We start from the raw sequence: 14,345 nt of genomic DNA, 5'->3' as shown, positions 1-14,345 counted from the left end.
GATTCATACAACTTGTAAAAACAACAACACTAGGTAGGTCTCAAGTCCAATCTGTACCATCAGGTTTCACGGTCCCACCTGCTGCACGAGGTGGTGGGACCATGAACAAGGACTCTCTTCAGCTGATCTTAAGGTTTAGAGTGGCAGGTATTGGGAAAGGTGTTCCATAAAGTTTCTGTGCTCTGGGTTTAGTGTTTCATTGTAGTGCCTCCTTCAGAATCAGTGACATGATCCTATATGGTTGTATCTGATAACAGGCTGCAGTAGTTGCAGCTTCTGAACAACTTTTAAGGGAAACTGTGCAAATCCACATTGCAGGAGTCTATATGGAAGACTAATAGTGTGCATAACCTGAGGTCAAGCTATCTTCTGCATTATTACTGAGAGCACATGAAGTGCTTTGAGGATTTGGCAGATAGCCCTGTACAAAATGAAGAATTATCTAAGGTTTCTACCAGTAATACATATGCTCTGTGCTTACGTTTTTTTAAAACAAGTGTGATGCTAAACTGCAGTTACCATTGTTTCTTATGATGAGCAAACTCTCCCAGGGTGTGTTGTCTTCTGACTTAGCTTTTTCTTGTGTTTCTGAAGAATTATAAGCCTGTAGATTTCTCTATGCTAACTTGTCTTGCTGACATACTGATTGGGTTTGTTATTTAGTAATATATACACAGCTCCCTTCCCCTCTGTTTTAGCACAGCTTTAGGGAAGGAAACACAAGTTTTGGGTTGTTTTGAACTAACCACATAGTTGTTATTAATGTCTGAACCTGAACAAACTATAGATCAACTGTTTTGAAGTTGACTTGTTTTCCTAAAGCATAAAAAAGGTAAAGGACCCCTGACAGTTAATTCCAGTCACACACAACTCTGGGGTTGCAGCGCTCATCTCGCTTTACAGGCTGAGGGAGCCGGCATTTGTCTGCAAACAGTTTTTCTGGGTCCTATGGCCAGCATGACTAAGCTGCTTCTGGCAAAACCAGAGCAGCGCACAGAAATGCCGTTTACCTTCCTGCCAGAGCAGTACCTATTTATCTACTTGCACTTTTTGGCATGCTTTTGAACTGCTAGGTTGGCAGGAGCTGGGACCAAGCCACGGGAGCTCACCCCATCATGGGGATTCGAACCGCCAACCTTCTGATTGGCAAGCCCAAGAGGCTCAGTGGTTTAAACCACAGTGCCACTTGTGTCCCACTCCTAAAGCATACTTAAGAATAAACATGCAGAACTAGATAAACTAATGGGAAGAATTTGAAACCGGCAGGACCAGAGATTCACAGAAGATTGGCGTAAATTTATGGACCATTTGAAAAGTAATTGTGATGATCAGATTACATTTGTAGGTTTGCAGGAAGTTTTGTAAGGGGAGTAATTTGAATTATTGCATTATTGAATGAAAAGGATGACGTTAGTTATGATAATTAAAGGCAATATGAATTTAAGAAATGCAGATGAAATCATAAAAATGGGAGATCATCAGAGGTGCTGATGGAAGTCCAAAAGATTGTATAAGAGGTGAAATTTTGTGGAATGTATGACAATTAATATGTTTTAAAATGAATAAATTTTTGTTTATAAAAAAAAGAATAAACATGCAGAGCATCAAACTCGTGATTGGTAGACAAAAAGCTTCTGCTTACTTCCTTGCAGTTGTGCTGGAGAGAAAGTGGGGAGCTCACAAGCTGTTTTTTCATAAGCCATTCCTTGCTGCAAATAGACCAAATCTAGAAGTGGCAGAATGTAATATTGCTAAAGGGTCCCAGACTACCTCAAGTTCTGTAAACTTTGAACTAAGTATGCTTAGGATATTAGTCTTAATATGTGCAATTTTTGCCCTGCTGCTGTTTTGTAGGCTGAATTTGAATGCATCAATGAGAAGAAGAGGCAAAAGAAGAAAAGCTACAGAAATTCAGGCATTGTGAGCGTTAAACATTGTGAGGTCAGCATCAATTTTTTTCTCATTCAGTTGTTAAGTTTACAGAAGTAATAATCACATTTGACATTGTATCATCCCAGCATAAAGGCATAGGATGCAGTCTTGAGAAAATGAGGCATCCGTAGATATCCACTGGGATTTAGACCACTAACCGTACTTAAAATATGTCTCTGGATTGTTCCATTAGTCAGGGCAAGGGTGTTAAACTTCTAAATACTAAATACAATAAACTAGTACTGCTTGCCAATGCTCTTTTTATTTTTAACAAATTTACAGTCAGTCAGTATAGAATTCCTTTAAATAGCCAAAAGTTGATGCATAGTACAGTGGACCCTCAGGTTACATTACCTTTGGGTAACGTAATCTTCAGGTTGCGAACGTGGCAACCCCAGAAGTGGGTTTGTCAATCGTGCATGATCAGAAGCAGTCCTCCAGTTATTAAATCTTCAGGATACAGCCAGGCCTCCGGAACGGATTCTGTTAGTAACAGGAGGTACCACTGTAGAACAAATAATAGGTCTTATTGATCGCTGCACAACATAGGAGCAAATACTTTTAATGCATTGTGTTTTGTATTGTGAACAACTGTGGTATCATTTAGAGGAAGAGCTATGTTTTTTTTTTTTAATGAAACCACTTGAGAAGTGTTTCTCAGCATGCTCATGCAAAAGCACACAGCCACTTCCTTTAGTGTGCTCAGTCCTGGGCCAGTATAATATGCCCACCTATTCCCTCCCTCTTCACTCTGTCAAGAAATGCAAGCTCTGAGTGCACTGTATGTGTGAGTATACACTCTCTGTAATGCTAAACCAAGACTTTTTAAGCTCTGCAGAACTGGTCTTGGCCGTGCAGTTGGAGAAGATGAGAGTGGGGAGTTTGTTTTCTCAGTGCTTAATTCAGACTCATTGAAGCTCATCTGCATAGCACTGAATCATGATCTAGAAGTATATGGAAACACAACCTGAATGTGGGCAGGTGGATGGACCGTTATGTCCTGTGTTGTCAGGATTTTTTCATGCATGGTGCTGCATCTGCAGCGGACTTCTATTGAACTGTGGTTGTCTGTCTCAATCATCTAGCTTGTATATTAAGTCCATCTCTTCATTAACATTATTGCCACTTCTCCCATCACTGCAAATCTTTTTTTCTCTCTCTCTCCTCTGCCCCCCTACGCCAAGTTGAAAACCCATGCTGATGGCCAAAGGGCTCAGCATTGACTGTAGGGGTGGCACTGTGTTCTGAAACCAAACCAATTAATTGCCATATACTAATATCCTGAGTGTATCACTGAGCGCTTTGATGATTTTTTTTTTTCAGATTATAATGGAGTGTACTTTCCTTGACTACATCATGGGAGGGTGCCAGCTGAATTTTACTGTAAGTAAGCTGTAGCTCAGCTCTTTTAAGAGAAGTAAGGGGACCAAATCCACTTGAGAATAATCATGTGGGGTTGTCACACCAGAACCAAAGACTGGACTATAATAAAGATAATAAAGATTCTAACCAGAACTAGCTGGGATTTGAACCGTTGGCCTGAAAGCTTTTTAAATTCTGCCATCCTTTAAAAAGCTCAGGACACAGCATACACAGCTCTCATCCCCCCCATTCCTGTTTTATCATTGCAACAACTTCGTGAGAAAGGTTAGCCTGATTTTCTAGGAAGGTGCTCCCAGTAATTTTTAGGTGTAGAAGAGTGGCTGGAGGGAAGACTTATTCAGTCAAATGAGTAATTGAGATTTGTGCCACAATACTCATGTTTCACCCAGCTTGGTCCATTCTATGCTTGTTTTGTTAGTTCAATAGCAAAACTAAAACTAAGTAAATTGCATGCTTCCTCAGCCTTGATGTCTCTTAGGTTTTCCCTGCCCAACCCAGTTTTTCAAGTAGTTGTTGTTAAGATTATGAATATTATTCTGCCCTTCACCCTGAGTTCCCAGGGCAGGTTATAACAACTTAAAATACAGCATTAAATACAATTTAAAACAACTTAGGATCAGAAAAATAGGGCGGGTTCTAAAAATATAGCAATGCTGAGCAGACAGTAATATTCACATCAGTGATGTTTGTACCTTTTGACAGGTTGGTATTGACTTTACTGGCTCAAATGGAGATCCTCGCTCGCCAGATTCCCTACATTACATCAGCCCTAATGGCGTGAATGAATACCTGACTGCCATTTGGTCTGTTGGGATGGTCGTTCAGGACTACGATACGTAAGTTTCTCTGCTAGTCCTGTTCTCAATATGCTTTTGTATATTAAAATTAAAGCACACACATTTAGAATTATGACATAACTCGGAACTTGTGATATATATATATATATATATACACACACACACACACACACACACAGCCCCTCCCCAAAAAATCTGCTCATTTTTCTCCCCAACTTGTCTAATTCAGAAAGGTGGAGTTCTGGTTTCTTTTTGTCCTGACTTTGTTGAGCAATGTAGATGTGTTAGAACAGGATGTGTCTCATTGGTATATTGTCTTGGTGAAGGGAAGTGCAAATTTTGTCTAGACTTAGCAGTTCAGTTCTAGCGTCTAATGAATTAGTATAACATTAGAGTAATTATGTTGATAATATATGAAGATTGTACAGTGGTACCTCGGGTTACATACGCTTCAGGTTACATACGCTTCAGGTTACAGACTCCACTAACCCAGAAATATTACCTCGGGTTAAGAACTTTGCTTCAGGATGGGAACAGAAATCATGCTCCAGCGGTGTGGCGGCAGCAGGAGGCCCCATTAGCTAAAGTAGTGCTTCAGGTTAAGAACAGTTTCAGGTTAAGAACGGACCTCCAGAACGAATTGAGTACTTAACCCGAGGTACCACTGTACTACAGATCCTGCTCTGAATGGATTGTGTTTTATTTTGCAGGTAGTTGATGGTACTGTTTTGTCACAGTTTACAAATCACCAGTGTAGCTGGCTGATTTAATTGGTTTTGTCTTTCAGCTCACCTAGAAAGCCTTTCCAGAGGGTCAGGAGATCCCTGCTGGAAAAAGGGGGTCTGCTGGGGAGAGATGGGGATGGGAAATTTTCCCTCAGGGAACTTTGTGTTCATGAAAGTGACTTCAGCATTTAATAGCAGTGCAAGCAAGAGATTTATGCTCTTATTTTGTGAAAAAATGTAGAACAGTGACTTGTTTATAATGGTTTGCTCTAAATTGCTTTTATAGAGATAAGATGTTCCCAGCTTTTGGGTTTGGAGCTCAGATTCCTCCCTCTTACCAGGTAAGGTGAAACAATTTTGTAAAAAAACAAACAAACCAACAAACCTGCCTGATTAGAAATGGACCTATAAAATAATTGGAACATCTTCCATATATTTACAGGTGTCACATGAGTTTCCATTAAACTTTAACCCATCAAACCCATTCTGCAGTGGTAAGTTTGAAAAATTTTAAGTTACGGATGTTAAAGAATTTCCTGGCATTTCTAGGTTTATTGTAGGTCATAGCAAGGTGACAGTAGCTCAGTTTGTATGTTTTTGAACTAGCACCATTTTATTTTTAAAATTTGCTATATTTATATAAGGCTGTCAGGGGGCACACAATCATTAAATGCTAAAATACAATATTCTAAAATGATAATATCACAAGTAACAACTTGTGGCCTAAAAATTCCCAGCAGAGAGAATAAAATCAGGTAACTAAAAAGTTACACAGCGCATAAACAGTGGTTCATTAACATTGTATAATTGAAAGAAATGTCAATTGGAAGAAATAAATCTGATCAAAGCTGTCAGGTCTTAACCCAAAATGAAGATAGGGGAAGATATTATTCATTAAAATTGTCACATAAATGAGAGGCCTGGGTAGCTTACAATTTCTTCCCAAGTTTCATTCTGTCTAATTAGTACTTATGGAAGAAAGAATTGAAATGAGAGTGTGTTTACTTGAAGTTAATAGTAATTCTATTCTCTATTCTCTCTGCTTCTATGTTTGAGGCCATACTTGCTAATCTGAAAGGAACCTCTAAGAGAGGTACTGTCAGTTTAGCCTCAAAGACCCCTAAGTCTTACTGTCCTGTAAACCTCAGCATCCCCCACCCCCTGCCCCATCACCACACTATTGGAATCTTAAGTTTTATACGCTATTCTGCTAGCTAGGCCAATTACCCTTACATGCCTGAGATAAGCAGCAGTATGGAGCTGTTAATCTGACAAATCCTTCCATAAGGACACTCTTTTATTTATGTATCTATATATGCTTACTGAAGCTTCAGTACACTAGAGTGTCGTTGAAGCTGTGGAAGAGATGCTAATATTGAAATGTAGTGAAGAATGTTCACTTAACTTCCCCAGGAATCCAAGGAATTGTGGATGCATACCGGGCCTGCCTTCCTCAAGTAAGATTGTATGGGCCCACCAACTTTTCTCCAATAATAAATCACGTGGCTAGGTTTGCTGCTGCAGCTACACAGCAAAAAACAGCTTCTGTAAGTCCTTTGTAGTTTCTAAATGGGCATGCTCTTACTCATCATTTATTGGAGGGCAATCCAACCCCGCTCCCCGGACATTGATGGTGGGAGAGATACCATGTAGGTGTCTATCTGCTCAGAGAGAGGAGCACTACTAATGTGGAGGTGGGGAGGGCAGCAAGCAGCAAGCCCTGAAAAGGTGTGTTTGGGAGTGGTGCACCAGTGGCTTTGGAGCTAGTGGGTTCAAGTCCTGAGGATTCCCTGGGGAGCCGGGCCCTTCATGCAGGGAGGGGAGGCTATATTGCTGAGCCTGATGCCAAGTGTGGTGTTGGCAGCAAGAATCTACTTTTGCACTCCTGGGTGAGAAGTAGGGTCAGTGAAAAGCACAAAACTTGGCTATTTAACATGTGTGGACCCCTATGGAGGAAACTTAATTAAATGTTTCGTTGTGGAATCAAAGCTTCAACTTTAAGAGAGCTTCAGTTGTAGGCACTGGTGGAGTCAGATAATTATCTCCTGAGAGTTGATACACCCATAGAATTGGCCTTCCCCTGATGAAGACTTTGAGCCTTGAATGAATCTCATTCTGCACCAACCTTTTCCTTTGACAAAAGGGTGCCTCTATATCAGTGCCACCTGCGACTGTATTTCAGGAGTTTATTTCTGTTCTCAGTTTTAACAAGGTATCCAATTGTTCAACAGCAATATTTTGTGCTCCTGATCATCACTGATGGGGTGATAACAGACCTTGATGAGACCAGATCTGCCATTGTTAACGCAGCCAAGCTTCCCATGTCCATTATAATTGTTGGTGTCGGAGGAGCTGATTTCAGTGCCATGGAATTCCTTGACAGTGACAGTGGGGCTCTGAGGTCTCTTTCAGGAGAGGCTGCTATTAGAGACATCGTTCAATTTGTGCCATTTCGACAGTTCCAGAATGTAAGTACTGTTTCTAATGACACCCTTAATGCTTGTTAGATTATAGCAGAAGATTCAGCCAAAATCTTGAAGTTCTGATGTGAGATCCAATAGCTTTGGCATTTTTGGCTTACAACGTTAAAAAAAGATCTGTGTGACAGCAGTTCAAGAAGAGCTATGGAAATCTCCCAGAAAGCCAGTTGCTGCTGGTCTAAATACATGTGAATTATCTTATATACACACACAAACAAGTAGGGTCTGAAGCTTTTTGCATGATGAGATATAATGAGGAACGGGAAAGTAGAGGTTTTTTTAATGACAGTGCTCCAGTAAAAATTGTCTACCGCTTATAAACCAGTACAGAGTGCTCTTCTTGAGCATCTTGGACTGTGAGTTGGTTGAGAGGAAAAGAAGACGCTTCATGAACCAGTGTGATGGCAGCTTTAGATGTTTCTTCTTAGGTGGGACTGTACTGGGAAATTTATCAATGACCATTTCCTCTGGCAGTGTGAAAGTGAAGAAACCTGAGGCCAGAGGGCCTCCTGGGATGTGCTGTGACCTTCAGCTGATGATTTGATTGAAATGTTTAGGAGACACCCAACTGCTGTATGTAGCCTGCATATGAACCAGATTGTTGCAGAACTGGCTGTGCAGCCTAACAAGCTTTGCATAAAGACTTCGGACTTTATGTATCCGTTGCCCCTCCTGTGAGCAAAATAATTGAAAAATAAAAACAGGATGAAAGATTGTAATTCTGGTCTCAGTGAATAATTGTTTGATCTAAACATGATACTCTTAGTAACTGTGGCTGAGAATCTACCCTATTACAGAAGAATTGAGTCATTTGGCTAGTGCATTTCATGGATAAAAGAATATTGTGTCCTAAAAGGAAGGGTATTTTCCTTTTTTAAAATGTAAGAAAGGCTCCTATTACAGTCAAATGATATGGAAGGCAAAGCTCATCAGTTACCCCAGAGTGAAATAAAAGGCAGACATTTCCTCTTCCTATTCAGACACACAGTCTATTGTGTAAATATCATTTCACTTATAGCCATTTTATTTGTAGAATAAAATTGGAAAGCAAAAATGCCTTTGCTTTCCAGAGAGCCCTTTTCTGAAGACCTGTTTGTGTGTGAAATCTCATAATAGGTTTTCTGCACATTTTATGCTCCATTTCCACTCCCTGCTGAAAAGCTGAAATTAGGGCATCAATGTTCCTTACTTTTCATTATTTGTTTAGGCAAACTGCCGAAGGGCAAGGGGGGGGGGAATCCCTTACATTCTAATGCGCTGCCACTGTAGGTTGTACTTTAACTTGGTAGTTAATAGTTTGCCTTTATCACTCTGCATGTAACAGGATTCACTTACTATAAACAGGCTCTGTTTTTCCTAGTATCTCATGCTTGGAACTTGAAATGCCCTTGGAGGAGAAGTTCAGGTTAAGTAATGCTTCAGGGAAAGGTTAGGGCTATATAGACTGGAAGAAATTACAGTCATTAACCAACCTCAGCAGCTTAATTTTTATGGCATGTTAACTGCCCTGGCTAGTGGCAGTTTTTATGGGCATTACATAACGGTTATTCTCTCTGGATATTCTTATCTTAAGTTGATCTGGTAACTATCTCATGGATTATCTAAATTACATTAAACCAGCCAGCTCTTATAGGTACGAGCCAGTCAAGTGGCTTAGGGGTTTCATAGTAAATGTTAATGAAATAATAAAATCCAGTGTGTCGCCCCATACAGATTAATGGTGGGACCAAATGGCAAGTAAACTTTCGGCTGACATTGTGTGGTGTGTGTTCAAGGAAATGCCTTTAAGTTGATCTTCCCAAATCAGCAGGGACTACAATGTGTGCTTTTTTTGCTTGACTTCCGACATTCTCTCTGTTTCTCCTTTGACTAAGGCTCCCAAAGAAGCGCTTGCTCAGAGTGTCCTGGCAGAGGTGCCTCAGCAAGTGGTGAACTACTTCAGCACTTTCAAGCTCCAGCCTCCAAACAACCCTGCAGCAAAGCAAGATGGGAGCTGAGCAGCTGGCCCTGAGTATCCAGTTCCTTATGTGGGGAATGTCTTCACCACCTTCCTCTGCAGTGTCAACAGGCCAGGGTGGATGACAGGACCTTTTGATACAGCACATAAAATGCATAAACTGTTTCAGATACTCCTTTCTTTCTTTTTTTGTTCTGGGTCGCCAAAGATGCTATTTTGCTTTAACAGTCAATTGCAAGTGAGACTGAAAACTTTATTTAGACTTAACAAAACTCTCAAACTATGTACATCTTCAGGAAGAACATGCCAGTTTGCTTTTTTGCCATGCCATCACCCCTTTGGCTGCTTATAGTGCCCAGGACAAAACACAGGGTGCCTCCAGCTGCCGTTAGGTACAGGGCTTTAGTGTGCCTTTGAAAGCAGTGCACTGTAGCCATCTTGACTTCCTCCTTTAAGAGAGCCTTGGCTGCTCAAAGCTTGCATAAGCTTAATATAAAATGCTCAACCATTTGCAGAGAAGCATCAAGACCAGGGCAGAGTGTAAAGGTCTGTCTTCATTCTCCCCCCCACCCCAAATGACTAGTATGTTGTCTTTCTTGGCCATTTATGAACATTTGTATCATTATGAAACAGGGAAAAGTGAGTATAGAGTGGTACCTTGAAATGAGCTATAGTAAGACTTTCAGATGTAAATCATGTTGGTTGTTTTTCAAATCAAGCATCTCATGTTTATGCAATGTTGCCAACAGTTGCAACGCAGAAGATATAAATTTAACAAGGATTTCTTTGACTGTATATCATATAGTCATACCTCGGGTTACAGAAGCTTCAGGTTGCGTTTTTTTGGATTATGGACCGCTGAAACTCGAAAGTACCAGAATGGGTTACTTCCGGGTTTTGGCGGCCGTGCATGTATAGAAACGCCGAATTGCAGCCCGTACGCTCGCAGATGTGCCGCTGCGGGTTGCAAATGTGCATCCCGCACGGATTACGTTCACAACCCGAGCGTCCACTGTGTTACGAAGCTAGTTAACTTTTAGAGAATCTGACTAGAAAGTAATAGCATGCGCCTTGTTGTGGACTAGGAAGCCCAGTATGTGCCAATGAGGAAGGACTCTTCCTTGATAAGAGTATTTTTCTCAATTTTATAGCTGTCTATAGAGAGAGGTGTATATGCTACTGAACCTGCATTCTTTTTTCACTTTAATTTTTTACACTGTCTTGGTTTAGCTAGTTCTAGGATGCCTCTCATTTGTGCTAGAGCACAGTTGGCCCAGAATGACTGAATGTGTGTTGTTGTTTTTCCCTTTTGCACAAGAACTAATTAGATTATTCTGTTCATTCTTCACTGTTGCCTTTGGGGAATCACTTACTTTTTTTATTAACTGCTACAGTGACATGGATTAGACTGAGGTGTCTGAAAATGATTGTTAATTGTGTAGTAAGAAAAAGTGTGGGTCAGATCCACATCCTATAAATGATTGTTCAGGGTCTAGATGCACATTATTCCTCTTGAGGCTGGAACCATATGCCTTCAGTCTTCATGCTTTGCCTTGTGGTCATGTCAAAACTCAAGGGTGTCAGATTGATGTTTATTATGCTCAATCAAATGTATCTACTCTGTGGATAATCAAAAGTAGTGGTGTATTTGGAATTATCAGCTGTTGCTCTGATTGAATGTTTTATTCCTATAGTGGATAGACTACATTGAACTGTCTCTTGTTCTCAGACCATTGATAACTTTTATTTTTTGTTATGTCGCCTTTTGCAAGTTTTTATATACATCATGGTTTCTCATTTACTGGATAGCAAAGCAAAACTGGATTCAGGGTTGTTTTGAAATTACTGTTTAGTGGATTATAGCCAACCTTGTATAAAGTCCAGAAGTTTTGAGGATCACAGAATTGAAATACAGTTATTTTTCTTTCTCTGTGTGAATCAAATGCCGACATAACTGCAGCAGTATTCTGTAGCAAAGTCTGAAAAAAACCCATCCCTGTCTACTTTCGTTAATGGTTCACACATCTCATTTCAAAGTGAATGAGAAAACAGCATCTTATATGGATGCCATTTCCCACATGCATTCCAGTCCATTCAGTGTCTGTTCTGTACTGTGTATTTCTCATCTCATAACAGGCCTTTAATAGGTACAGTGTGGCTTGAATCTGCCAAGTTTATACTGTAATGGACTTCTGGACCTACTGAATTGTTCCTCTTTTAAACAATAAACAGGGGTGGGCCAGAATTCAGTATGTATATATTTTTAAAAAATTCCAAAAGCAGCACCCCCAGAAATATTAGCAGTATTTCCTTAATGTCAAAGCTTATTTTTATCTCCTCCATTTGTCTCTTCAGCATGAGTTATGCATTAGCACCACCTTGTGGTGGAAGTTGATCATTAGCTGCTTTTGTAACAAAAGGAATCTACTTTTTCCTGTATATTTTCAAAGCAAAATATAGCTTTATGAAGAAAGTATCTTACGGTGTATGGTATTTCTATGCACAACACTATTCCTTGTGTAATACAGTTTCTTGTATTTGAAGTTAGCTTCAGGTGTAACATTATCTTAATGCCATATAACACAGTATATTAAACTCCACTTACGCCCCTCAGCAATTCTAATGTCTTTTGTCATTTTTTAAAGCTCTGAATGTGCATTTGCTGATTATTGTGGCTTTCACAGAAAATAGAAATAATGTCCCTGCTTTGTACTTTTAAGAAATTAGCTTGTATTCTAACTTTCCTTCTGAAACAGAAAAAGAGCCTTCCTTCATTCCCTTTCTCTCTGAAGCCTCCTGCCACCCCTTGAAAATCCACTCCTGGGTGTTAGGGGACCCTTGCAATGGGGCAGAATATGATGCAAGAGGCTGTTGGGGCAGGATTGGGGATCTGGTTAGAAATCTACCATTCTTGAAGGAGGAGCAGCTTGGAATCCAAGCCTTTCAGGGATTTTTAAATACATAAATTACAAATGTTTGTCTGTGAGATAACAAAGTACAAATCGGTGGTAGAGAAAACTGGAATGAAGAGAGGGAAACAAGCAGACAACTATGAAGTTTAGCAACAGCATTTCATAATGAAGAGTCCTGTGTTCCTGTAGATCAGTGATTTTCAAGCTTGTGGTCTGGCACTAAACTGACAACAACTTTTTTTCTCCGACAAAGATTTTGGGGTCTTTATGCTAACTTTGGTTTCTTCAGTATGAAAAAAGAGGGGTTGACATAGAAGCCCAATAGGGGGTGGGGCTGTAAGTGGCGGAGCAAGCCGATCAGGCGCCTGGGGGGGGGGGCGCATGAGCCCTGCACCCAGGGGTGGGGCCAGCTGGGGCAGGACGCTCCGTGGGGCCTCCAAGGAGTCTGCCTGCATCCTTTCCTCAGCCGCCCTACAGCTGAAGGGGAGTCGGTGGGCAGACCGTTTGGGGCAGCGCAGAGCCTGCAGGCGCTCAAGCTACCACGTCACTCCAAGTCACAACTTTCTTGTGCTAGGAGCAGGGTAAATATGCCTTAAACGAATAAATCTGCATGGGAAAAAACTTTGGTCCTGGAGAGCCAGCTTCAGTCAGAACAGATAGAAGACATCTACTTTAATTTAAATCAGGATGAACATATGGAGTGGGTACCCAGATTTCTTTGTCTGGTTAATAGTCCAGTGGGAAGCCCACTCTATGGCTGTTCCTCAACCATGTTTTACTTTCTTTATGCAAAAATTTCATTAGGAGTAGCTGCAAGTTCAGTCATCTTAAAAATGTTCTTCCTAGCCTCGTTCCAGAAATAATTACCCCCAAAAGGCATGGGTTACTTCTCTCTGGAGAACAGAACCACAGGGTCCTAATGATAAGAGGAGAGAAATCAAAATTTGCTAGTATGCTAATATCTCTGCAGGAACCTTTTCTGAATTTTTGCTCTGCCACAGATATTTTAATACTTTGGAGCAAATGTGAAGCACAAGGGTTAACTGATGTCCTCTTGCTGGGCTCCTTTCCCTAATCTGATGACATTAGAACAGAAAAAGGCTCATAAAGCAGCAGATTGGGTTTAAAACAGCTCAGTTAGGTAGGAGCTGACCTTTCTGCCAACAGTGGTTTATTAGCCGAGGAGAGGAAGAAATGGGGCTGTTACTCTGGAGGCTTGCTGCTCTAAATGAAATAGTGAAACAGGATGGAGGGCCATAAGGAAAGAACTCTACTGGGGAGAACCTATTATGAGCTCTCATACCCATCTTGTTGCTCTCCAAGGGCTGTGTAATACTCCACAAAACAGAGCTGCTTCTTAGGATGTAGGAGACGATTTCAATAGCAGTGAACCAGCCAGAGAGCTTTTTCCTCTACTTTCAAGCAAACCTGTTCCCCTTCAAACGTGTCTCAGCCAGGGCGGCGGCGGGAGGGGGGGTTAATTTGGCCCAAGATGGCAGTCCCAATGAAGAAAAGCCTTCCAAAAGGCCATTTTCTCCAGCTGAGGCTCAGAAGGGAGAGGCCCTGTATTTTTTATACTGAAATAGGTGTGAGGAACCCGTATAGATGCAAACTTAGGGGGGGACTGACTAATTTCAGTAGAAACATGTATCTAAAAATAAGCAGATTTGGTCCTGTAAAATTGAATTGGGCACCCAGAACTGGGTACAATGCACAGCAAGAGGAACCACCAGTTATATTTGATCCCTGACTTTGACTTCAACAGTAAGAATATCTCCTTCTCCAGGGGTGCTGGAAGGAGTCATGCTAATGATAAGGGACTGGTTAGTGGTTCCTCTGAGCAAACTAGGTTTAGGAGGAGCCGGTGGTGTTGGCTGGCTGCTGGGAGCTGGTTCTTCCTTATGGGCAGATGGTTCCGCTTGCATCTGTGGCTCTTTGGCTTCTGGAGACTGTGTTGGGTTTATTTCTGTAGGTTTGGTTTCAAGCTTGGCTTTTTCTTTTTTGTCTCTTTCTGCCTTTCGTTCCTTTTCTTTCTTTGCTTGTTCCTCCTTTTCTTTCTTTGCTTGTTGCTCCTTTTCTTTCTTTGCTTGTTCCTCCTTTCCTTTCCTTTCTTGTTCCTCCTTTTCTTTCCTTGCTTGTTCTTCCCTTTCTTTTTCCTC

General features: G+C 41.0%; 2 protein-coding genes across 5 annotated transcripts in view; one reads left to right on the top strand and one right to left on the bottom strand.

Moving 5' to 3' along the window:
- Positions 1 to 11,891, top strand: part of CPNE3 (copine 3) — a 26,369-nt gene extending 14,478 nt beyond the window's left edge. For all 4 annotated transcript variants that reach the window (XM_081874376.1, XM_081874374.1, XM_081874373.1 and 1 more), the window contains 8 exons: positions 1,855 to 1,941; positions 3,256 to 3,315; positions 4,018 to 4,151; positions 5,124 to 5,178; positions 5,280 to 5,331; positions 6,251 to 6,384; positions 7,069 to 7,305; positions 9,192 to 11,891. In XM_081874376.1, the coding sequence (XP_081730502.1) occupies positions 1,855 to 1,941; positions 3,256 to 3,315; positions 4,018 to 4,151; positions 5,124 to 5,178; positions 5,280 to 5,331; positions 6,251 to 6,384; positions 7,069 to 7,305; positions 9,192 to 9,314 (882 nt within the window). In that variant the 3' untranslated portion in view covers positions 9,315 to 11,891. The remainder of the gene's footprint in view (positions 1 to 1,854; positions 1,942 to 3,255; positions 3,316 to 4,017; positions 4,152 to 5,123; positions 5,179 to 5,279; positions 5,332 to 6,250; positions 6,385 to 7,068; positions 7,306 to 9,191) is intronic.
- CNGB3 (cyclic nucleotide gated channel subunit beta 3) overlaps positions 11,149 to 14,345 on the bottom strand; it is a gene marked incomplete at its 5' end in the record, with an annotated part of 53,204 nt that continues 50,007 nt past the window's right edge. The window contains one exon of the mRNA XM_081874991.1: positions 11,149 to 14,345. Within this exon, the coding sequence (XP_081731117.1) occupies positions 13,920 to 14,345 (426 nt within the window). The 3' untranslated portion in view covers positions 11,149 to 13,919.

Source organism: Podarcis erhardii (assembly GCF_964252035.2).
Source record: "Podarcis erhardii genome assembly, chromosome: 8".
NCBI lineage: Eukaryota > Metazoa > Chordata > Lepidosauria > Squamata > Lacertidae > Podarcis > Podarcis erhardii.
The sequence above is the reverse complement of the archived record's forward strand: the minus strand, read 5'-3'. Positions and strand labels throughout refer to the sequence as shown.